The sequence below is a fragment of the Hylobates moloch genome, unplaced genomic scaffold (assembly GCF_009828535.3).
Source record: "Hylobates moloch isolate HMO894 unplaced genomic scaffold, HMol_V3 SCAFFOLD_15, whole genome shotgun sequence".
NCBI classification, from domain to species: Eukaryota; Metazoa; Chordata; class Mammalia; order Primates; family Hylobatidae; genus Hylobates; species Hylobates moloch.
In genome coordinates, this window is record NW_026652290.1 from 45,439,760 (window position 1) to 45,465,458 (window position 25,699).

At 50.3% G+C, this 25,699-nt stretch overlaps 1 protein-coding gene across 1 annotated transcript in view; it reads left to right on the forward strand.

Annotated features, from left to right (window-relative positions):
- FAM178B (family with sequence similarity 178 member B) overlaps positions 1 to 25,699 on the forward strand; it is a 112,563-nt gene that overhangs the window by 32,192 nt on the left and 54,672 nt on the right. The window contains exons 8-9 of the mRNA XM_058428100.1: positions 3,329 to 3,434; positions 6,921 to 7,005. Coding sequence (XP_058284083.1) covers positions 3,329 to 3,434; positions 6,921 to 7,005 — 191 coding nt within the window. The remainder of the gene's footprint in view (positions 1 to 3,328; positions 3,435 to 6,920; positions 7,006 to 25,699) is intronic.

Below are 25,699 nucleotides of genomic sequence, written 5' to 3' on the forward strand. Positions count from 1 at the left end.
CTTCCAAAGTTCTGAGATTATAGACATGAGCCACTGCATCTGGCCTCTCTTATGTTTAAACAAAGAAAGAGAAAGCAAAAGGCCATAGGTGAAAGCTTTGGTTGCTATTGGTTTCTGTTGTATTTAGGCATTTTATTCAGACTGATTTGAGTAACTTGGCAAAGGCCCAGGAGCTGATACTTATAAATAACTACACTTGGTGTTTATCCTTCGGCCATCACTTGGGATTCTCAAGGCATTTAGAGACCTTGCCCTCTGGGACTGCTGCCCATAAAATAAATGAGGAGGTTGAGGCGGGAAGAATCTTCCCTTGGGTGTGATGAGGAACAGAAATTCCAAGATGAAGCTGGTCAGAGCTCTGCTTGGGAAGGCCCGCGTGCTGAGCCCAGCTGCCTCCATTTGCTGTCACTGGTTTTGCGGGTTTCCTCACTGTAGCTGATGTCCTTCCCTTGCTTCCTTCTGCTCCAGTGGGCGGCGAGGGTGGAGGCAGACACCTGCCCACTGTCATTGCTGTCGTGGCTGGGGATTAGCAGCTCCCTCCTCATCTCCAATCACAGCTGAGGACTCCGATGGGAACCTCCCTTCAGGGGATCCTCAGGGCTGACAGCTGGGGGCTTCCCACTCAGCCAGGCCTATGCAGCATCTGCTGCTGATGGAGGCTCTGTCCCTCCGTCTCTCCCTCCAGGGCCCTCCAACATTCTCAGGATAACTTCTGACCTCAGCATTGGCTTGGCCGTGGACAGAGGCACCCCCTTGGACCCAGCATCCATGTTCTTGATGTGGGGACGTGACTCTGACAACAGCCAATTCTGTCACCTAAGGCATTTGAGCTTTCACTGCACACCCCTCCCACCCACTTTCCTTTTTCCGTTTTCCTCCAGGCTTCCCAGCCCGGGTGCTGCTGTTGGGATCCTCCTTCCTTCCCCAGAGTCAAGGCATTGTCTGTGCACAAGGCCCATTCCCTGCCCAGCAGCCAAGCTTGAGGTCACCCTGTGACACCCTGAAGGGCGTGAAAGGGCTTGTGGCTGAGCCAAGGAGAAGCAACACTCCCTTCCCGCCGAGCATGCACTCAGCCTGCAGAGGGGAGTCCTTGCCTCTAACCCTAAACACAGAATTCCTTGAAAGCCAGTCACCCCAGGGCAGAGAAGGACTATGTCCTTTCTGGCTTTCTCTTGCTCCTGGTCCCATAGACAACATTTTCTCAGCAGCAATGAACTCAGTGGCCAATCAATCATTTCTCTGGCAGAAACTGCAAAGCCCACGTAGCAGAAGGGAGATGTTGTAACTGTGGGGTCTCTCCCTTGGAGCAGCAGTTAGAAATGTGTTGATCTGAGCCAACAGGGCCTTGTACAATCAATTCTCCCACTAAGAAACTGGCGGGGTGCCCCCTCCAGCAGAATGCCAGAGCCAGCATCTCCTCAGAGTCCCTGAAGCGCCAGCCTCCTCACCACATGGCCTTTGTCGGGGTTCTGCCAACTTGCAAGGTCCTCCAGACATTGTTTACATGGGTATTGTCTGCGTTCGGGCTGCTGTGCATGTTCCTGAACCATACGTCTTGTTGGGGTCAGTCCATGAAAGTCTCCATGTGACCGGGCACGTGGGTAGAGTGGAGCATGCCAGCAGTCCTGGGGTGCACACGTGTTTGTATGTACAAACGAAGGTCTGTTTCAGGGCGGTAAACTTCACAACCACAGGAACAAAGCTGCTTTCTCCTCTGAACTTAAATGACTTAGAGAAAAAACATGCAATTTGTAAATTGCCTGGACATTCTCAGAGAGACAGCAGCTTGGCTTAGAGGATAATCTTTGTTTTGTAGCATTCTGTTCCTGGCAGATTAAAGTATGATGTCCTTTTTAAAGGAGAAGGAGGAGGAGCAGAAGGAGGAGGTTGGGCTGACTGAAAAACTTTTTATCTAGGGTGGCAACGTTAAGTACTTTCTGAAATGTTCTTTGCATGCATTTGGGCCATTAAAAAGAAGAACAAATGTGAACTTACATTTTCATTTCCTGGAATCCATGTTAATTATCTTTGGGATGTGGTCTAGAGAGAGCAAGCAAAGATGGTGGGCACAAAACGCACAGGACGTAGGAGGACCCTACCCCAAACCCAGGCTCTCTGGGGATGACCAGGAGCTCAGGAACGGTGACAAAGTCCAGCCAACCCCCTAGAAAATGACTTCTGAAGCACCTTCTACCAGAGGCCCTACAACCATATGAAACATTTCAACAACTCATTTTGCAGAGACCTGGAATCTTGTAGGTCAAGGTGATCTACCAGGTCAGTGGTCCCCAAGGCAGGGCTCATCTCCACACCAGCGCCGATTTTGAGAGCCCCTGTTAGGAGGAAGAGGCCCGAGGGGGTGGTGTGAATGGGCACACGGTCACGGCCACAGCCGCGTGGCTGGTCTGAGCACGCCCCCATCCCCGGAATCTGGGACACTTGCAGCTCACGTGGTTTCTGAAGAATCCTCTATGGAACTCTTGTTGGTATTTCCTTCCTAGAATGTCTTCATCCCGGGCCCCTTTGTGTTATTTTCCTGTCTTCTCAGGTGTCCCCTTTGTATCTGAAAAACATAAGGCAGAGCAGAAACGCCCTGTGTAACCAGATCTCGAGATGCTGGCCTCGCAGGGGTAATCGTGCCCGCCCCTTGCAGCTGGAGGAACCCGTGGCTAAGACACCCACTCCTGGCCTCACTCCTCACCTTTCCACACCCTTGGCAAATATTTCACTTTCCCCTGTGGTCAAATGGAAAGGGCAGACTGCACTGCCCCACCCTGTTTTTCGTTTGTTTGAGACGGAGTCTTGCCCTGTTGCCCAGGCTGGAGTGCAGTGGCACGATCCTGGCTCACTGCAACCTCCACCTCCCGGGTTCAAGCAATTCTCCTGCCTCAGCTTCCCGAGTAGCTGGGATTACAGGTGCATGCCACCATGCCTGGCTAGTTTTTGTATTTTTAGTAGAGACGGCGTTTCACCATGTTGGCAAGGCTGGTTTTGAACTCCTGACCTCGTGATCTACCCGCCTTTGCCTCCCAAAGTGCTGGGATCATGGGTGTGAGTCACTGCATCCAGCCACCCGCCGTGTGTTTTAAACACTGTGAGGTGTGTTCACGCAACATTCAAGAAGAGCAGGTGATTCTGATGCTAGCCTGGGTTCTTTTCCTTCTGACAGATCCGTGCATTGAGGGCTTGAAAAGCACATTTGTCTCTAGCATTACAGATATGCTTCCCAACAGCCAGTGAAGCTGGGTAGTGACAGCCTCCCACGGTGTCACCGAGACAAGTGTGCTGGCACAGAGGCCTCCCCTAACCTCAGCCCTCTGCCCCCCAGCTCCCCGCCGGCCCAACAGCTCTCCTTCCTGCGCAGCGGCCTCCTGAGCACCCTCTACCTGCACATGCCTGACTGCCCGGTGCCCCTGCTCCTGTGGCTGTTCCAGGTGAGGACCGCAGGCCTGCCACTAGGTGGCGGGAGCGCTGCAGTCTGGTGGCCTGGCAGGCCCACAGGCTGAGGGGTGGGCACTTCACCTCTTCTTGCCTTAGGTACTGCTTGGCTGGGCTCAGGCTGGGAGGAGGGAGGAGAGCTGATTGGGCATCGATCCCCACCATGGTGCTAAGAATGCCAAGGCCAGGGAGGTGCAGGGGGTTCGCCTGTGGTCTCCCAGAGCGGCGAGCACTGGGAGCCTCTGCTTCCCCCAAGGACGTGTGCCTCTGGGTGCTGCCTGTGCCCTCACGTGGCTTTCCTGAGGGACCTGGTATACCCAGTGGACTAACGGTCTAACCTCTCAATGAATCGGTCCATGCCCCTCAACAAGTGCTTCCTATGTGACAAAGCTAATTTCTTCACCAGCAGTCACAGGTCCCTCATCCCATACTCAGCGGGAGGGCCGCTCAGGGCCCACGGCAATCCTGCAGCACCTGGTTTGGGGCCCTCGTGAATTTGGAGCCGAGGGTGCTTGGGTGTTTGAGTGTGTGCTTCCCGTGTACAGTTGTAGCTTGGCTGGGAAAACCTGGAACAGCTGCCCTGGCTGCCCTGTTTTTTCCCTCCTGGTTGCTGCTAGAACGTTTTGCCATAGGGGAACATACATTTTGCCCAGGGCTTGACACCTTTGCACAGAGAGAGGCAGTGAGAAGCCAGCAGGGACAGCCCAGGAGCCAACCGCTGTGATCTGAATGCCAGGCATGAGGATGCCGTCCTGGCCTTGATCCCCACCCAGAATCGTCCCTGTCTGGGGACAGGTGGGTCACAAGTTCCAGCTGATTCCATTCCTGCCAGTTGGAGCCTGGACCCCAGCTGTAAATCAGAGCCATCATGTGGGGCGGATTATTCCAGGAACTGCTCGGCCTCGGCAGGCTGGCTGCAGTCCAGAGAGAGCCCTCCAGCTCTCCCTTTGTGCTCTGGGTTCTTCACCTTGCTCCTCCTTACCCCAGAGGAGGAAGACATGCAGCTTCTGGGGCCCTGGTGTGTAGCTGCTAACCTTACCAGCCCCCAATCCCCCACCCAAGGCCCAGAAGGAGCAGTGGGTGAGTAATGGGGAACAGTGGGGCCATTATTCCCCACGCTGGCCGGTGCAGCCCCTGCTCCTTGCACAGTGTATGACAGAACACACAATCGAGCATTGGGAGGCACAAAGGACCCATCTGAGACGGCGCCCACAGAGGGGCCCTGCGTCACCCTGACACTGGCGTGGAGTGCCTTCCCGGGGGTGTGTCGGTTTCCTCCAGGTTCAGAGAACCCTGTCCTGGGAGGCACAGGCGAGCCTTCCCCTGCCCCTTTCCCTGTCTCCATCATGCTGCGAGGGGGCTGGAGGGGAGAGGAGTGCAGGACCCAGCTCTGAGGTCAGACAGACACAGACTTGGTGTGAGTTCTGGCTCTGCCACCTACTCCTGTGTCGCCACGGGTGGGTTTCTTAGCATCAGCTCTGTGCCTCGGAGCCAGGCCTGATGGGCCCGTGTGGAGGGAAGTGGGACATCCGTGAGCTGCCTAGTCCTTGTGCTCCCACAGAGCTCTGCTCTGGGCCTGGGTATCCTCTGCGAGGCACGCTGTTAGTGCAGAGTTCCAGTTCACATTCTGCAGGAAGGAGAGACAAAAGCTCCCATCCCCCATGGCTGAATCCAGATCTATGAAAGGGGTGCACTGGCTTTGGGGGGCTTTCTGGGCAGCGTCCTCAGGGGACTTAGAACCTCAAGCAGTTACTGGGGACTGGTTGTGGGAGGCAGAAACCCATGGGGGCTCCCTTCTGCAGGTGCGAGGGTGGTTCCTGAGGTCGCAGGGCAGGGTCATGCTGGGCCCCAGGAGGAGCTGGACCCAGGGATGGGGAAGGGTTGGGATCCTAGGACTGGCCTCTGCTGCTGTCTCCCTGCAGGCTCCATGGCCAAGTAAGGCCAGACCCTGTTCTCAAATCTGGTTCCTCAAGAAGGAGAATCTGGCTAGGCTAAGAGGGGTTAAGTGGTCCCCTTGTCCAGTCAAAGGCAGCTAGGGAAGTGGGGTCCCAGGGCTGCCGGGGCCATGCCTGTACCTGGGGTCCCTGCTGAGCCAGGGCGTGGGTGAGGTGGGCAGACTGCTCCAACCGTGCCCCTTCGATGTTCTTGGAAAGGACAGCCTGAGTTCTGTCTTAGGGACTCGATCGCGTGCACTCCTCCCTGGGGCTTTAATAGGGTGTGCAGGGGCACTGGCTGAACTGTGCCCTCGTGTGGGCCAGCCTTGCTGGAAGAGTGGACATCAGCAGGAGGTGTACACCCTCAATGAACATATGTTCTTATTAGGAGAGACTCAAGTGTTCAGCCATGAAAATGTAAGAAGTTATGACAGGAGAAAGGCAGAGTTCTAGATGCCGAGTGGAGGCCATCCATGCAGGCTTACTCGGGGTGGGGGCAGGGGTGGGGCGTGCTTGGGAACCACACCTGTGAGGGAGGGAGAGCGTTTGGCCCCAGGCAGTCCTGCTGGGCTCTGGAGCCCAGTGACCCTTTAGAGTTGACCCAGTTGAGGCGAGGTCTCCAGCCTCGGCCAGTTATCAGACACAGACACTTGGTGAGGGCTGTGACCTCGGACTAGGTGCTCCCTCCAAGGTCAAGGCTCAGAGAGGGCCCTGGGTTCAGGGCCCTGGCAGCGACACTGCCAAGCCCCTGGGGGAACAAGAGCCTCAGTCCTGGAAGGAGATGTGCCCACAGTGCCCACAAGGCAGACTTTTCTGGGTACTGGGGAGGAACGATGTCGTGCACAGCATGGCGGCCACGGTCATGAGCTTGCTGAGTGCCCCTAGACCAGACGGCACCTGTGGGCTGCTGCTGTCCCACTGCTTATTCCCTTGTCAGCCTCTCTGCATGTTCCCAAACCCCAGCTTCTGACCATCAGGCTCCAGGAGCATTCAGATAAGGATCCCAGAAATGACCACCCTGCCCTTGTTTGAAGACCTGTGTTCAGTACCAAGGACCTTCTAAGCTGGTGGTCTCAGATGACAGTGAGTTAAGGCGCTGACCTGGAAATGATTTGAGGATCACAGAGAGGGCCCACCCTGTGATCGTCCTGCCGCCTGTGATCAGTGCGGGCATGCTTTCTCTCCCTTACGCTGGGCCCTGCCCTGGAGAGGCATGGCTGTGACCATAGGGAGCGAGGGGCAGAGGGACCAAGACCCCCATGCCAGGAGGTGGACGGAGTAGGAGGTTTCAAGTGACACAGACCTGGGTGTCTGGGCCTGAGTGCTGGCTTTGCTGCTCACAGGCTGTGTGACTCTGGGGAAGTTGTTTGACCTCTCTGAGCTTGGTTTTCCATCTTTTAATTGGCAACAATAACAGTGTCCTTCTACCACACGGACTTATGAGAATTAATGTGGAGTAATAGAAGTTTGCTACTATTGCTTCTTAGGAATGACCCAGCTAACCAGTGTTTTTTTGTTTTGTTTTTTGTGTTTTTTTTTCCCGCCTAGCTGCTGACATGGTCTCCAGAAACGTCTTTGGGAGCCTTTGGTCTTCTGTGGGATCTCAGTGTGGATGGAATCTTCCTTCAGCCCGGTCAGTACTGGGATGCAGGGTGGAGATTGGCGTGCTGAGCTCCCAAGCCTGTGATACGTGACTCTCAGTGCCCGGAGCCCAGCTGCAGGGGAGATGCTGGTGGGACATTGCATCACCAGGGTGTGGACGCATCAGGCCATCTTTGGCTCAGGCTCCAGCATTAGCAAAAAGCTGAACCAACAGGCTCCTCGGCACCTTGAACTGGCCTCAGATCTCAGTCCCTGTGGCCACGGCCAGGCTGACCTCACAGGCTCTTGGGATCCCAGAGCAGTCCAGGACAGTGGGTTCAGACTGAGATAGTCTCTAGGTCTGAGGGGACAGCTCGCCCCCAAGTCCTTCCTGAAAGCGCCGGTTAGCTTGGGAGGGTTCCAGGAACATCCACATCAAATCAGGGTGCTCCTTGGGTTGGAGTCACCAAAGGGAAGAGTCTGAAGCTGTCTCCCTCACTGACAGCCTTCCTTGGCTGATAGGACATCCACAGTGCCCCTGAGTTTGGTCTAGGTGGGAATGAGAGCCTCAGGCTGGTGCCTTGGTTGTGGCATTTAGGTGTATTTAATTCCTCTTTGTAATGCTTTCGGATGTTCAGAGTTCCACAGAAGGAATTAATTTCCCCCCTAGTGGCTACACCCTCCCTAGACTGTCATTATTTGGTACCTGAACCTAGACACTTTGGCACCAAAAAATATCATGTAACCAGTTGAAAGTTGCTTAGGCAGACAGTGAGAGGGACTCCCAGGTGGTCAGACCCCGCCTCTGCTCCAGCTGTAGGCTGCTCACCCCAGAGCAAGAAAGCACATGGCCCTGAAGGCCAAGGCTATAGACCAGGATGTACCATGAACCCCCAGCCCTTTGAGTTTCTGCTTTTGTGCCTCTTCTGCTTCAGGAGTTGGCTGAGCTGGGGCCATCTGTCAAAGTAGAGCATTCCAGACTCCTCCGCCCCTGCCCTCCATGGAGCCCTCTAACTGAGGTCTTCTGAATAGCACCAGTCTCAGCACCCTCTCCCTTTTTGTAACCTCTGCCCCTGTAGCCCCCGATGCCCTTTGGAGCCCCAGGGGCCGCCTCTGCGGCATGCCTGCCCTTTAGGGGAACAGAGGCCTCCCTTGTCCTGCTCCCTGCAGTGGTATGTGTCTCCTCCGCTGAGGCAGAGGGGACGCCTCACTCTCCTTTGCTTCTTGCCACATTGTCTCTGATGCGCTCCTCATTAGGAGGGGTCAGAAACAAGCTCTTGAGTCCCCTGTCAGCTCAGCTCTGGCTCTTCCAACTCCAGAGCATCTCCCGTGGACATTACCTGAGAGCCCAGCCTGAGATTCTGTTTCCAGGGAACCAGGGACTGGCCTAGAGAATTCCATGCCTGGGGTCGGGATCTCAACTGGTGTGGGGAAAGTGAGAGGCCTGGTCTATTAGAGAACTGAAGGCAGGGACTCGAGCAGATAGTTGGGTACCCAGGTTCTTAGCAGCATTATTCACAATAGCTAAGAGGCGGGAGCAACCCAAGTGTCCATCCGTGAATGGATAAACCAAATGTGGTACATACATACAGTGGAATATTACTTGGCTTTAAAAAGGAAGGAAATTATTTGAATGCCCATGATGTATTATTAAAAAAAAAAAGAGGAAGGAAATTCCGACACATGCCACAAGATGGATGAACATTGAAAACATTACGCTGAGTGAAATAACATACAAAAGAACAAACACGTATATAAGATACCCAGGGTAGTCAAATTCATATTCCATGTATATAAGGTACCCAGGGTAGTCAAGTTCATATTCCATGTATATGAGGTACCCAGGGTAGTCAAATTCATAGAGACAGAAAGTGGAATGGTGGTTACCGGGGGCTAGGGGAAGGAGAGAGTGGGGAGTTATGGTTTAATGGGTACAGAGTTTCAGTTTTGCAAGAAAAAAAGAGTTCGGAGATGGATGGTAGTGGTGATTGTCCCACAGTGTGAATGTACTTACTACCACTGAACTGTGCACTTAGAAATGGTTAAGATGGTAAATTTTATGTTATGTGTATTTTACCACAACTTAAAAAAAAAAGCTAGGTCAAGAGCAAAAGGGCCAGGTGCCCAGAGAGAATCTGCCAGAAGTCAGGACTAAAGATCAACTGCCATTTCAGGAAGCATTTCTAAGGTTAAGTTAGATCCAGGATTGATGCAGAAGGAAGTCATGCTCCTCAGGGTTTCACTAATAGCCTGGGGCTCTGAGTGTCTGAGAGGACAGGAGGCCTCTGGGGCACAGAGCTCAGGGTAGACTGGGGCTGCCTCCCTTCACCTGTATCTATGATTTGTGTGTGCGCACGCACGTGTGTGTGTGTGTGTGCGTGTTCAAGTCGCTTCTCATATGTAAACAGATTTGTTTGTGTGTAAACTTCCATCCTTTCCTGGAGTTTGTGGTGACCAGCAGTTCTTCTCAGACTGTCCTAGGGAGAGTCTTACACAATTGCCTTTATCCCAACCTGCTGAGTAAGGGTAGAGTTGAGGGGCCCAGGACAGGTCCTGGGACCAGGACTTAAGAGCATTGACTATTACGGGTATGCTCTAGTGACTGGGGCTGAGGGCCCGAGTGGCCCAGGGCACTCTAGTATGTGTGTTGGTGGGGGAGGGGGGCGGTAACGGGGAATTGTATTCCTGGATTGAGAAGCAACACATGTACATGTCAGCTGTGCAGAGAGCTCGGTGCACTCAGAGAAGGGATACTCTGGCACATTGCCATGCCTCATTGCAGTGACTGTTCATTCATTTATTCAGCAAAGACACATTGAGCACCTCCTTCCTCAAGCACTTCACTAGATGGCAAAGAGAGGATCAGGGATGAATAAAGTCCTGTTCTCAGGAGGCTAATAGGTGGGAGGGGATTAAATGAGCAGTGACCATCAGAGACAGAAAGGAGGCAATGGGAAGAGGAATTACTTGTAGTCAGGTAGGTTTGGGATGTGGGGAGGCAGGAACCAGGAATTGCTTTGTGGAAGATGAGACAATTGAGCCATCTGTACCAGAAAGCAGAGATTGCAAACTCAGTTGCCTACAGGGACTGAGTGAGCTCCTGCCCAGTGTAAAGGGGCTGTCCGCATCAGGTTTGGTGCAGGTAAACGCAGGTCTGGTATTCCCAAACCTCTTCATTTTCAAGAGAAGCCACATTTTAGTTAGGTTGTATTTTGACTATTGACAACAAATACCAAGAGCAGTTTGTTAGCTCACATGACAAGGAATTCAGAGGCAGGTGATTCTGCGACACGTTCAGTAGATGTGTAGTCTCAGGGCTCTTTATTCTGCGTGTGCCTTCTCACTACTTCCTCTCCGGGTTGCAGAATGGCTGCCGTAGCTCCCAACACCATTGTGTTCCCAGGAGACAAGAGAGTTCAAGGCAGCAAAGGAAAGGATGGGACATATGAGGTCACTGCTTCTCATACTTGCCTCTCTTTTTATCAGAACAGTTTTTCCATTTTGTTTCATTAGAACTGGGGTCATGGGCTTTAGAGGTCACTTGTCATGTTTTTTGTCTGTCCAGTGCCCTTTGAACATCATGGCTGTGTCTGAAGAATTTCCAGCCTCAGAATCCTATCCCTTTAGGGTGGAATGCATGAGATTTACTCTTCCAGTCTTTTTTTTTTTTTCGAGATGGAGTCTCGCTCTGTCGCCCAGGCTGGAGTACAGTGGCGCAATCTCGGCTCACTGCAACCTCTGCCTCCAGAGTTCAAGCGATTCTCTCGCCTCAGCCTCTTGAGTAGCTGGGACTACAGGCAATGGCCACCATGCCCGGCTAATTTTTGTATTTTTAGTAGAGATGAGGTTTCACCATGTTGGCCAGGCTGGTCTCGCACTCCTGACCTCAGGTGATCCACCCACCTCAGCCTTCTAAAGTGCTAGGATTACAGGCATGAGCTACCGTGCCCAGCTGGGATATAAATGTTTATGTGAGATGTCCTGTTGGTAACTAACTCAGTTAAAACAACAAGAAAAAACCACCGCAAACCCATCTGCAGACTCCATTCAATTCAGACCACTGATCTGCAGCCTTTGGGCGGAGTATCAGGGTATGCAGGGATGCAAGGGAAGCAGGGAGCAGTGGGAACAAAGACAAGGAGGTGGAAGAGTGGGGCTTTCCTTAAAGGGAGCAGAGGAGGAGATAAGATGAGGTCTTGAAGGCCAGGACTTGAAGGACAGTGGGGGCCATTGCAGGCACAATGGAGCTTTATTAATATTTGGCAAGACCAGGATGGAATGGTTGGCTGTTTTAAAGATACAGTTCACATACCATACAAGTCACCCTTTTAAAATGTAAGATTCAGTGGTTTTTAGTGTACTCAGAGTTGTTGAATCATCACCACTGTCTACTTCCAGAACATTTTCATCTCCCCAAAAAGAAACCTCTTAAAATGTGCTATATCCATAAAATGGAATACTATTCAGCCATAAAAAAGGAAGGAGTGACATATGCTATAACATGCATGAACCTTGAAAGCACTGATAAGAAAAAAGGATACGAAAATGTCATGCCTATTCTGAAATGTCCAGAATAGGCAAATCCATAGAGACCAAAAGTAGATTAACAGTTGCCAGGAGATAGGGGAAGAAGGAATGGGGAGTGACTGCTGATGGGTAAGAGGTCTCTTTTTTACCAGATATGTGATTTGCAAATGTTTTCTCTCATTTCGTTGGTTTTCTTTGTAATCTCTTGATAATGTCCTTTGATGTACAAAATTTTAAAATTTTGGTGAAGTCCAACATATCTATTTTTTTCTTTTGTGGTGTCAAAATTAATGACATCATTGTCTAATCTCAGGTCATGAAAATTTTCACCTATGGTTTCTTCTAAGAGTTTTATACTTTTAGCTCATAAATTTAGGTCTTTGATGCATTTCGAGTTCATTTTTGTATGTGGTTTGAGATAGGAGTCTAGCTTGGTTCTTTTGCGTATGGATATCCAGTTGTCTCAGCACCATTTGTTGAAAAGACTGTTCTTTCCCCATTGAATTCTGTTGGCACCCTTGTTGAAAATCATTTGACCATAAATGTAAGGGTTTATTTTTGAACTCTCAATTTTATTCCATTGGTTTATATGTCTACCCTTATGCTAGTACTCTAAATTTTTTATTACTATAGCTTGTAGTAAGTTTTAAATTTCGGAAGTGTGAGTCGTCTAACTATACTTTTTTAAAAAAAATTGTTGGCCAGGTGCAGAGGCTCACGCCTGTAATCCCAGCGCTTGGGGAAGCCGAGGCGGGCGGATCACGAGGTCGGGAGATCGAGACCATCCTGGCTAACACAGTGAAATCCCATCTCTACTAAAAATACAAAAAAAAATTAGCCAGGCGTGGTGGTGGGCACCTGTAGTCCCAGCTACTCGGGAGGCTGAGGCAGGAGGATGGTGTGAACCTGGGAGGCAGAGCTTGCAGTGAGCTGAGATTGCGCCACTGCACTCCAGCCTGGGTGACAGAGCAAGACTCTGTCTCAAAAAAAAAAAATTGTTTTGGCTGTTTTGGGTGCCTTCCATTTCCATGTGAATTTTAGGACCAGCTTCTCAATTTCTGCAACATTGAAAGCTGGGATTTTAATAGTGATTGTCTCGGATCTACAGATAACTTTTGGGTACTATTGCTATCTTAATAATAGTAAGTCTTCCAATCCATGAACATGGGATGTCTTTCCATTTATTTAGATCCTCTTTAATTTCTGTCAACAACGTGTTGTAATTTTCAGTGTACGTGTCTTACATTTCTTTGGTCAAATTTATTCCTAAGTATTTTATTCTTTTGGTGCTGTTGTAAGTAGAGATGTTTTCTTAATTCCTTTTCAAATTGTTCATTGCTCATGTGTAGAAATACAGATTTGTATATATTAACCTGCTGAACTTGTTTATTAGCTGTGATAGTTTTTTTGTGGTAGAATTTGGTTTCGAAAGCAAACATACTCTTGTGCAACTAATTGGTTAAGAGAAATGACCTCATGTTTCTTTAACAAAAATGTTTTGGCTGAGCCGGTATATGACTGGCCATTAACCTAGTGCCAGTCTTGGAGCAATGCGTTAGGAAAAGGAGCTCTATCAGTGAGAGCAAAACGCTTTAGAAAGGAGTAGAGCTTGCGTAGGTTCTTTCCCATTTGCTTCCAGACAATTGTCCATTTTTACCTACCCATTTCATTCTCTATTGGCTTCTATAATATTTGTGTAGGAGGAGGGGGATATAATAAAATAGAATGACCCTGGCCAGTACATTCTTTGGATATTTTGAAAGTGGGCGAGACGTTCAGCTCCAAGAACAAAATTCATTTCACGTTCTTGAGCAGGGTCTTAGGACACTTTGTTCTTCCTCACTTGATCATGCTTTACTTTGTTCCTCGAGCTCTGGCATCATGGCCACTGGGGCCTTGGGTTTCCGTACAGGCCCCATTTTGTGGGTTACTTTCTTTTCTGCCGTTGCCTGTTGCATTCTCTTTCCTTCATCTCTCCCTTCCTTTCTTTATTCCTCCTTCCCACTCCTCCTCTCAGAAAGCATTCATAAAGTTGCTTCTTGTAAAAAGAATAAAATGGAAACAAGATGGCCAGCAATCTTACTACCCAGGTAACCCCTGTTGTTATTTTTTAAACTACTCTCTGTACCAAGTTTAGCAAATTTAAATACTAGAGAAAGATGCAAAATAAAGAGTGAAAGTCTTCTTCCCAGCCACTCCCCACAACCACTTCCTCCTCCCAAGTACTCATTAGTAACAGTTTCTTGTGATTATTTCCCAGAACAGAATGAATGCACAATCCACATTTCATCTATATTTTTATGTTTATATATTTATCTATACCGTATTTCTTTCGCCACATTAGTATCCAACTGAAATTACCTCCAGTGCTGATTGCTCTTCCCAGAGTTTCCCAGTTCTCCCCACTGGTATCTGGAGAGGCCGCAGCCTGACAAGGCAGGTCAGGTGGGGCTTTCTAGACCACGGGTCTGCCGAGTGAGGGGTCCTGGAGGTGGGATGAGCCATTGGGGTGCAAAAACAAAAAATTAATACATATTTCTGTTTTAGCTCATCTGTCTTTAAAAAACACCTTTATTGAGGCATAACTGAATACATTAACTTGCAGACATTTGAAGTATATAATTATACACTTGACTTACATATGTGCCTGTAAAATCATTGCAACAATTGAGCTAGTGAATATATTCCATGGCCCCCAAAAGTTTCCCTGTGCCTCTTCATGATTGATCTCTCCTCCACCTCTTGTCTGTAGGAAACCACTGATCTACTTTGTCACTACAGATTAGTTTGTATTCTCTAGAATTTTATATAAATGGAATTATGCAGTAGGTACTCTTTGTGGGCTGTGGGTGGGGAGGGTCTGGCACATTTCACACGAAATAATTATTTTGAAATTTAAGCAGTCTTTAGTCTGTCTATCAGGTTGACACTCTCTGTTCTTCACCATCTTATTAGGAGGTGTCCTCGCCTCACCTGATCTGCCTTTCTTGTGGTTTGCGGGACAAACTCCTGCTGCGGGAGGTGGGAAGCGAGCCAGTCTGAGCCCCTGGAGTGGAGGCCCCACGACCTTCTCATCTGCAGGTGGCGTCTCCCGTGGTGGTGGCAGCAGCAGCTGCCCATATGTGTGGAGCACTTAAGTGCCTGGGCCCTGGACCCCTTCCTGTTCTCATGCTGGGTGCCCTTTACTCCCTAATTCCACAGGGCTGGTCCCATTGTCCTCAGGCCCAGAGAGGCGGGCTGGGATCCAGGTCTGCCATGCCAGCTGCAGTCAGTCCCCGTGCTGGTGCTGTGAGAATGTTGTCTAGACCCAAATGGGCAGGAAAATACTTGGAGGACCACCCAGGAGACCCCAGGGCCCAGCTCCCTTGGAGCTGTCATGTGCTTGGCGTAGCCCTTTCAAAGTCTCCAATTAGAATTTGATAACAGTAATTCAGCATCATAATTGATCTCTGTTTTTTAAAAACATATTATTCTTGGATATGATAATAAAAGCAGTTTAATGGAAAATAATAGGTAATATTTCCAGAGAGCTTAATTTGTGCTAGGCACCAAGCCCAGGGCTTGGCCTATCTCATTTAATCACCACAACAACCCTACAAGTAGATACTATTATTGTCCCATGTTATAGGTAGTTGGGGGCTGGAAAGCCTGCCCAGGCTCCTACTCTGTGTGCAATGTGTGCCATCTCCTCTGTGGTCAGCCGGCCCTTGTCCAGCTAATTTTACTTCACCCTCTCTGACTCTCTGTGCTGCGACCTCACTGCGTTTCTTTTCTTCCACCTTTCTTCTGCCACAGGGCCTTTGCATGTGCCAGCCTCTCTACCTGGGACACTCTCCTTCCTCCCCACAGCAGCTCTCTGACTTTGCCTTTGTTTGTTTGTTTGTTTGTTCATTTGTTTGTTTTGTTTTGTTTTGAGACAGAGTCTCGCTCTGTCGCCCAGGCCAGAGTGCAGTGGCCTCAGCTCACTACAAGCTCCGCCTCCCGAGTTCACTCCATTCTCCTGCCTCAGCCTCCCGAGTAGCTGGGATTACAGGCGCCTGCCACCACACCCAGCTAATTTTTTGTATTTTTGGTAGAGACGGGGTTTCACCATGTTAGCCAGGATGGTCTCGATCTCCTGACCTTGTGATCTGCCCACCTTGGCCTCCCAAAGTGCTGGGATTACAGGCGTGAGCCACCATGCCTGGCCTTGTTTTGTTTTCTTTTGAGACGGAGTCTCACTCTGTTGCCCAGGCTGGAGTGCAGTGGTGCAATCTTGGCTCACTGCAACCTCTGCCTCCTGGATTCAAGTGATTCTCCTGCCTCAGCCTCCCGAGTAGCTAGGATTACAGGCACGTGCCACCATGCCCGTCTAATTTTTGTATTTTTAGTAGAGACAGGGTTTTGCCATGTTGGCCAGGCTGGTCTTGAACTCCTGACCTCAAGTGATCCACCCGCCTCAGCCTCCCAGAGTGCTGGGATTACAGGTGTGAGCCACCGCGCCCGGCCTTTCTTCCTAACTCCATCTCTTCCTCTCCGTTATGGACTTCTCTGGCATCACCTGCTCAAGGAGGCCTGCCCTGCGGGCGTGTGCCGCCCCCTTGCTTCTATGCTTGGCTCCCTCTTCCACTCGTTGTGGCTTTAGTCATAGTTGATGGTGGGTTCTTTGATTAATATTGTCTCTCCCAATGGGCCGTGAGCTCCAGAGTACAGGGACCATGTTTTTGTTTTGCATTTAGTTTTAGTTATCTGTTGAGTTCCTGGCAGCTACGTGAGCAGGGACACGGTAGGACCCAGGTGGTTTTTGTTGAATGAATGGGTGGGTCTCCAGACACACTGCATCTCCCGGTGGACAGCAGCATCTTTTCCAGATAGCTGCTCTGATCCTATGTGGCCAGTCGGCTGTGGAGCTGCGTGTACCAGCCAAGCTCTGATGTGCTCTCTGGTCCTCCAACATCGGGACCTGGGGTCCGTTGGCCCTGTAAGGACAGGCATGCATGCTTTACCCCAGCTCAGCCGGCATCTCCAGAGTCTCCCTGCCTGTGGTGCACTCAGCTCCTGTCCCCACCACTACATCCCACCAGCTGTACAAGGGGACCCTCAGGTACTGCGCCATCAGTAGTTCATGAGGCCCAGGTGAGTTCGTTCCCTTAGGACAGTACCTGTCACTAGGAATTTTTAAAGCTCTCAGGTGATTCTTATGTGGAGCTGGGGCTGAGATGCTCCAGGTTTTGAGGACTTTGGCCAAGTGCACAAACCTCTTGCGGGAGAGGTGGCCAGGCAATAATGGGGGCTTTGCCCACCACTTTAGCTCAGGACTCTCAACCCCCACTTTTAAAATGAGGTGCAAAATAAATTTAAGTGACTTAAACTCGGAGAGCACTTTTTTGTTGTTGTTGAGACAAGGCGTCACTCTGTCACCCAGGCTGGAGTTCAGTGGCACCATCAGGGCTCACTGCAACCATGACCTTGACCTCTCGGGCTCAGGTGATCCTTCTGCCTCAGCGTCCTGAGTGGCTGGGACTACAGGTGCATGCCACCACACCCGGCTAATTTGTTTGTGTTTTTTGTAGAGATAGGGTCTCACTGTGTTACCCAGGCTGGTCTCAAACACCGGGGCTCAAGCGATCTGCCTGCCTGGGCCTCCCAACTTGTGGGGATTATAGGTGTGAGCCACTGCGCCCAGCCCAACACTTCTTAATGTTTGACTTTTAGACTCTGGTCAGAGGATGTCTGCAGCTCCCCCAGTACTCAGCCTCCGGCCCTGGCAATTTTCAGCTATGGCTGAGCATTAAGAAGTATGACGTCTGTGTCCTGCCCTCTGAGATCAGTCTGAGGCACAGCCTGGGCATTAGCATTTTAAAGCCTCCCCTGCTGATTCCAGTGGGCATCCAGAACTGAGATCCCCTGGGCTACTAAGCCACGGGCAGTTGGCCTCAGGTGCGGCGAGAGGGGAGCCGGAGCTGGCATCTGAGGATTCCTGCCCACCCCCACCACCCTCATCATCCACCAGAGCACGGGAGTGTGGCCCTGGGTAATGCTCTGGAGCGAGGGCCACAGCTTTCTCTAGCTCAGTGGAGCCCAGACTTGGCTGTGTATTAGAACCACTTGGAAATTTTTTAAAATTCCAAAGCCTAGTCCACACCCCAGACTAATTAAACCACAATTGCTGGGGGTAGGGCACGGGTGGCAGTAATTTTTGACACTCCCTAAGTGATTCCAACATGTGCAAACAGGCCAGATGTGGTGGTTCACACCTGTAATCCCAGCACTTTGGGAGGACGGAGGCAGGAGGATTGCCTGAGCTCAGGAGTTCCAGACCAGTCTGGGCAACATAGTGAAATCTCATCTCTACTAAAAAAAAAAGAAAAAAAGAAAAAAAATACCTGGGCATTGTGGTGTGTGCCTGTAGTCCCAGCTACTCTGGATGCTGAGGCAGGAGGATAGCTTGAGCTCAGGAGGTTGAGGCTGCAGTGAACCACTGTGTTAGGCTCTCAGCTGGGTCCTTGATTGAGATAAGAGCAACCACCACCATCCCTTCCAGTGCCGGGTCTGCTGCGTTGCCCAAGAAACTGTGTGTGGAGACCCCCCTCCTTCTGTTGTTATTTTTTTTAAAGAATACTTTCATTGGCTGGGTGTGGTGGCTCACGCCTGTAATCTCAGCATTTTGGGAGGCTGAGGTGGGCGGATCACCTGAAGTCAGGAACTCGAGACCAGCCTGGCCAACATGGCAAAACCCCATCCCTACTAAAGATACAAAATATTAGTCAGGCGTGGTGGCAGGCTCTGGTAATCCGAGCTACTCGGGAGGTTGAGACAGGAGAATCACTTGAACCCGGGAGGTGGAGGTTGCGGTGAGCCAAGATCACGCCACTGCACTCCAGCCTGGGCGACAGAACTAGGCTGTGTCTCAAAAAAAAAAAAAAAGCCGGGCGCAGTGGCTCATGCCTGTAATCCCAGCACTTTGGGAGGCCAAGACGAGCTGATCACAAGGTCAGGAGATCAAGACCATCCTGGCTAACACAGTGAAACCCGGTCTCTACTAAAAATACAAAAAATTAGCCAAGCATGGTGGTGGGCGCCTATAGTCTCAGCTACTCGGGAGGCTGAGGCAGGAGAATGGCGTGAACCCAGGAGGCGGAGCTTGTAGTGAGCCGAGATGGTGCCACTGCACTCCAGCCTGGGCAACAGAGCGAGACTCCATCTCAAAAAAATAAATAAATAAATAAATAAATAAATAGAAGAATACTTTTGTTGTTCTATTTTTTTTTAATAGCCTTTATTTTTTAGAACAGTTTTGGGCTTACAGAAAACTTGATCAGAAAGTAGAATTTCTGTATACTCGCTCTCCACTCCCACCCACCCACCAGTTTCCTCTATTATTTGCATCATGTTAGTGTGTATATTTGTTACAATATCAATACATTATTAACTGAAGTCCATAGCCTAAATTAGGGTTGTGTTGTGCAGTTCTATGATTTTAACAAATGGCTGGGCATGGTAGCTCACGCCTGTAATCTGAGCACTTCGCGAGGCCGAGGCAGGCGGATCGCCTGAGGTCAGGAGTTCAACACCAGCCTGGACAACATGGCAAAACCCCCCGTCTACTAAAAAGGTACAAAAATTAGCCGAGCGTAGTGGTGCATGCCTGTAGTCCCAGCTACTTGGGAGACTGAGGCAGGAGAATTGCTTGAACTCAGGAGGCGGAGGTTGTAGGGAGCCGAGATTGCGCCACTACACTTAAGCCTGGGAGACAGAGTGAGACTCCGTCTCAAAAAAAAAAAAAGAAAAAAATGTATAGACACGCTCATCCTTACTGTATCATACGGAATAGCTTCATTGCCCTAAAAATGTCCTCAGTTCTACCTGTTCCTCCTATCCTCCTTGCCCCTCTGCTTCACCCCCCACGCCCCCACTCCACCCAAGTTCCTGGCAAGCACTGCTGTTGTCACTGTCTCTATAGGTTTGCCTTTTTCAGATATCCTATAGTTGGAATCACAGAGTCTGTAGTCTTTTCACATTGGCTTCTTTCACTCAGAAGTAAGCATTTCAGGTTTTTCCATGCCTTTTCGTGGCTTGATAGCTCATTCCTTTTTTATTGCTGAATCATATTCCATTATGTAGTTGCACCATAGTTTATTTGTTCATCTCTTGAAGGCCACATTGTTTGCCTCCAATTTTTGACAATTTTGGATAAAGCTGCTATAAACATTTATGTACAGCTTTTTGTGTGGGCATAAATTTACAGTTTATTTGAGTAAATACCAAGGAGCACAATTGCTAGGTCGTACGGTAAGAGTCTGTTTAGCTGTGTAAGAAGCAACCAGACTATTTTCCAAAGTTCCGTTTTACATTCTCACCAGCAATGAATGAAAGTTCCTGTTGCTCCACTTTCCTGCTAGCATTTGATGTCTCTGTTTCATATTATTCCAGAGATCAGGCATATTCCAAAACCCTGCAGTTCAAAAATCCAAACTGGGGCTGGCAGGGCGCAGTGGCACCCGCCTATAATCCTAGCACTTTGGGAGGCTGAGGCGGGTGATCACCTGAGGTCAGGAGTTCGAGACCAGCCTGGCCAACATGGTGAAACCCTGTCTCTACTAAAAATACAAAAAAATTAGCCAAGCATGGTGGTGTGTGCCTGTAATCCCAGCTACTTGGGAGGCTGAGGCAGGAGAATTGCTTGAACCCAGGAGGCAGAGGTTGCAGTGAGCTGAGATTGCGCCACTGCACTCCAGCCTAGGCGACAGAGCAAGACTCTGTCTCCAAACAAAAATTAAAACAAAACCCAAAAATCCAAACTGGGAGAGTATCTGGTAGATCATTCATTCGTGGATATTACTGGGAAACTCTTAGGTTGAGTCTAAACCAGTCTCAACCTTTTGCTTTTCAAACTTGCTACTACTACCTTCCTGAGTCATACTGAGGGAGCCCTGTATCCTTAAAAACAACCAACAATGCATGTTTAGGTGGCCAGATGAGAAGGTGATTGCCTGGAGCTGAGCCATAACAGCTGGGCCTCTACCAGCCGTGCTGGACCATGATGTGACCTTGAGCATGAGAGGCACATGCTAAGAACAGCAGAGCCGAGAGACGGGCTCCTGAGATCCTGCAGGTACAGTCGGGTCTCTGCACCAGCTGTGACCTGCCTACTTGCAGACTTCTTTTTCATCAGAGAATAAAATTCTAGCTTTTTGAAAGCCGGGTGGGTTTTTTTCTTTTGTTTTGGTTTTTGTTTTAATTTTGTTCCTTTTTGTTATTTGTAGCCAAACCTAATTCTAGCAGATATGAGTGGTTCTGTGGTTTGGCACGATGCCGCTCTGTCTCACACACCGGGGGCCTCGAGTGCTTGCTGGTATTAGGTGACACCAGGCAGTGGTGTGAGTTACAGAAGGGCAGGGGAAAGGAGAGGTGCCCTGGGGATGGCATCACCTGCCCTGTACACATTCCCGTGAATAAGGCCAGGGGCCTATAGAGATGATGTTGGCGGGTGCAGAGTTGGTTATAGCAAGGTAGGGAGGTTGTCAGGGGCACCACAGGAAAGGCCTTGGGCTCAGGGTGAGTGGGGAGAAAAAGGAAAATAAAGGCACCCTCGGAGCTGGCTGCAGGGTAGAGAAGAAACAAAAAGAAGGTTCCAAAAGAATGTAGGTACAGGTCTGGAAAAGAGCCGGTGAGAGAGAGACCAGGAACAGCAAGCAGTCAGCATTTCTCAGTGTCTCCCTAGACACACGGTTTTCTCAGGGAGAGGCAGTGGCACTCTTTGGGAGAACGCCGGTCTGCCTGCGTCCTGTGCTTACACTGTCATCGGGGCAACAAAATGTGCATGTTTTTAAAATAGGAAATGGATATGTCATAGTTTGGGGGTACAGGATTTTGTTTTTTTGTTGTTGTTGAGGACCTGGCTCCCTTTGGTAATGACACTCCCTGTTTACAAGCCCAGTGGCTTCCCTTCATCCCTGGTCCTTGCCCCAGTCTTCCAGGCCAGCTGATCTGCGTCTCTCTCGCCCCCATCCGCCTCTGCATCCTCACCTCCAGCCCCTGGGCCTTGCACCCACTCCAGCACCCTGGCCTCCTTACTCAGCCTAGAAGACAGCAGGGCTCCCTGGCCTCAGGTCTCTGCCAGGCTCCCCAAGTCACTCAGGGTGCTCCAGCGTCCCCTGACCACCCTTCCTCCCAGCCACGGATGCCACCCAGCATCATTGTGTTTATGTATCTTTCAGGTGTGCGTTGTGTGTCCCCCACCCAACACCAGCAACCCGAGAGCAGGGCTGCTTTGTGTTTTGTTCACTGCTGGGTCCCTGGCATTTAGAACAGCACCTGGTGTTTGCTTGCCATTTGCTGAGTGAATGCACGGTTGAAATAACTAAAGCTAAAGCTAATTGACTAAAGCTGGCAATATTGAAACAAGTTTAAATTTAAGTAGAAAAGTGCTGCGGGAAGATAAGTGATTAGATTTGGGAGGATATGAAAGAATTGGATTTTAAGCCTCCCGTAAACATCATGAGCCCTGCACTCCAGTTAGGATCAGACCCAGTGGGATGGGTAGCTTGCTTTCCTTTAGGAACCAGCTTCCTGGCCCCATTGCCCATTAAGGCTGATGGGGATCTCCCCTCCTCCTGTGGTATCTCGGGTTCACAGAACTAGAACTCAGGCAGATGGTGCTGCTTGGCCCTCCCAGTGCAGCCACCCAGCAGAGCTCATTAGCTGTTTGATTTGGGGGTTGGGGAGGATAAGAATGGAGCCTGCAGAGCCAGTCTCCTGCCACCAAAGCCCTAAGGCCCAGGATGAGGACACGGGGCAAGAGGGAGGCCCAGAACGGGGGCAGGAACCAGGTCTTGGAGCTGAGGCTGGCGCTTCCAGTGGCTGAAGAGGTTCTTGGGATGTGCATGGATTTCCAATTCCATGTAAGGGGTGCCAGAAGAACGGTAGTGAATTAATAGCTTCTTTCACGACACAGATGGAAAAGTCACTTTTATTTTAGGCCCGATGATTTTCTTCCTCTGTCTTCCCCCCACACCCCCAAGTGTCAGTTCCATCCCAGAAGGATAACCTAAAGGGACGCCTGCAGACTCACGGCCTCTACACAGAGCCCAGAGGCTTTGGGCTGTACACGCTGGCTATTTATTTATTTATTTATTTTTTATTTTTTTATGAGACGGAGTCTCGCTTTGTTGCCCAGGCTGGAGTGCAGTGGCGCAATCTTGGCTCACTGCAACCTCCACCTCCCGGGTTCAAGCAGTTCTTCTGCCTCAGCCTCCCGAGTAGCTGGGATTACAGGCGTGCACTACCATGCCTGGCTGATTTTTGTATTTTTAGTAGAGGCAGGGTTTCACCATGTTGGTGTTGGTCAGGCTGGTCTCAAATTCCTGACCTTGTGATCCGCCTGCCTCCGCCTCCCAAAGTGCTGGGATTACAGGTGTGAGCCACCACGCCTGGCTTTTTTTTTTTTTTTTTTTTGAGACGGAGTCTCACTGTGTTGCACAGGCTGGGGTGCAGTGGCACGATTTCAACTCACTGCAACCTTTGCCTCCTGGGTTCAAGCAATTCTCCTGCCTCAGCCTCCTAAGTAGCTGGGATTACAGGCACCCACCACGATGCCCGGCTAATTTATTTTTGTATTTTTAGTAGAGACAGGGTTTTACCACATTCACCAGGCTGGTCTCGAACTCCTGACCTCAGGTGATCCACCCACCTCAGCCTCCCAAAGTGCTGGGATTACAGGCGTGAGCCACCATGCCCAGCCCATGCTGGCACTTTAAAAGACACAGTGCTCCGGTGCTCCCCTGGGCATCACCTAAAACGACTGTTCTGTGCCTGGAGGAACTGAGTTGGGGAGCTGGAGCCTGGCAGCCTGGTGTCTGAGTTTCCTCTGTGTCAGCTCTCCAGAAAGCCCTCATCGGGGACAAACAGAGCTCAGGAAAAGCTGAGTGCATGGCCCACTTCTAGGCAGTGTTAATTATGGGCTCTGGGGTGGTATTTTCCTGTCCTCAAGTCACCAGCCTTCAGGGCTGCTGATGGGGACTGAACTGTCCCGAGGCCTCCCAGGCCCCTCCTCTGACACTGCTCCTGACACCTTGGCCTGGGTTATGCTGTGCTGTGGAGCAGTTGCTGGGTGGGAGAGGGGAGAAGGGATGACGCCTGGCTGGAGGCTGGCAGAGTGGGTACTGCTGCCTGTGAGTCAGGGGGTTTCACAGCAGAAGATGCCCTTGCATGGGCTGGGGTGGGGATCTCAAGGGGAGGCGGGCACAACCCCCTTTGGGTTTGAGGCTACTGGCAGGAGGTTCCAGCCCACCTGGGCCTCCCGGGGCCTTGCCCTAGGTTGATTGTCTTTCCCTCCCTGGAAAGTTCATCTGCCCGCCCACAGGTGCATGCACATACGTGCACAGTCCCCCGAAGGCCCTGGTGAACAGTTCTCTCTTTCCAGTAGGGTCTCATTGTGTTTTGCAGACTTCATTCTTCCTAGCTCGTTTGTGAGGCGAGTAAGGGGTATCATTACCACTCTTTACTTGTTAAGTTGCCCGAGAGAGGAAAAAACAAGCAAACAAGAAAGTTTTTCCTCCTCCAAGAGTCTAATTACTTGTTTGGTGAGTCTCAACCCATATACATTTCCAAAGAGGGATACTCGATGCCTGCCGAAGAAATGTCCTTGGGCAAGTTTCAGAGACCCTCTGCCTGCCGTCCTGCCGTCTGCCAGCACTGCAGCTGGGCAGGACTGTTGCCAGCACTTTTCAGTGAGCTTAGGAAACTGATTCTTACAGTGGTCCTTGCGGAAGTCCCCACCCCGCTGCAGCCCTCCCTGCTTTGTGCCTGCTGTGCCTCCAGTCTTGACATGCCATGCTGCTTTGTGCTGCCCTGCCTCCGTCTTTTCTTTCTCTGTGTCAGAAAAGAGACATTCCCATTCCACCTTCCACGTTTTCTTGTTCCTTGTCTTGTCCCCTCACTACCCCCAAGTAACACCCGCTCCTCTGAGAAGGCTCTGTACCTTTTACCTGCTTTGATTTTTGCATAAAGACATTCACTTGTATTTCTTGATCTGGCTTCTGTTCCTCCTAGACCGTGAGCTACTTGAGGTCAAGGTCTCCTCTAGCTTGCCTTTTTATCTTCCACACCTGGCTAGTTCCTGAACACAGTGGAGTGTGCTGAAGTGGGTCCTCAGGGTGGGGCACTCACCCTCTAGAATGGTGAAGGCTCACGTATGTGGTTCTGATATATCCCTAACTCAGCTTCCAGGTTCTTGATTCTGATACCCCACCCATTGTCAAATTTAACATCTGCCTTCTGGATACTGCCAGCCCATCTTATGACTTGTTTTCAGTCTCCCTGTTATGGTCCATTTGAGATGCTATGACAAAGTACCTTAGACTGGGTAATTTATAAACTGCGAAATTTATTGCTTACAGTTCTGGAGGCTGGGAAGTCCAAGATCAAGGTACCAGCAAATTTGGTGTCTGGTGAGAGCTGCTCTCTGCCCCAGAGAGGAGGTCTTCTGGCCAATTCCTCATGTGGCAGAAGGGTAAAAGGGGCAACCAGCTCCCTCAGGCCTCCTTTCTTTATCAGGGCACTGATCCCATTTGTGAGAGCTCCATTCTCATGACCTAATTTTCCTCCCAGAGGCCCCGCCTCTTGATGCTATCACACTTGGGATTAAATTTCAACATACGAGCTTTGGAGGCTATACATAAACACTCAGAACATAGCACCCTCTTAGCTGTGTAGTACTTGGTCAGATTTGTTTTGGATTCTCTCCATTCATTCATTCTAATTCTTCCATGCACCGGCCACGTTTTTAGGCATGGGGCCTGTAGAGATGTGACCAACACACATGTGGCCCCTGCCCTCGTGGGACTCCTGTTCTACCGGGGAGAGACAGAAGGAGAAGCTAGTCAACTGCTAAGTCAGACAATGTTGGGGAATGAGAGCAGAGTGGAAACATAGGCTCTGCCAGTGGACGGGGTGTGGGAGCTCACGGTGCAGAGAACACGTGGGGTAGGAGGTCTTGGGCAGCCATCCTTGGAGAAGATGCCTGGACCCATTCTTTTTTATCTTTCTACTTTCCCGCTTACAAAAATGTCCTTAAGTAGTCTGATGGAAAAAAAAGGCCCTGAGTATGTAAGGTTCTCCCTGTTTGTTGATGTGGTCAGATTTTTTTTTTTCTTTTTTCTTTTTTTACTGGGGAGATGGAGTCTTGATGTATCGCCCAGGCTGGAGTGCTGGAGTGCAGTGGCTCGATCTCGGCTCAT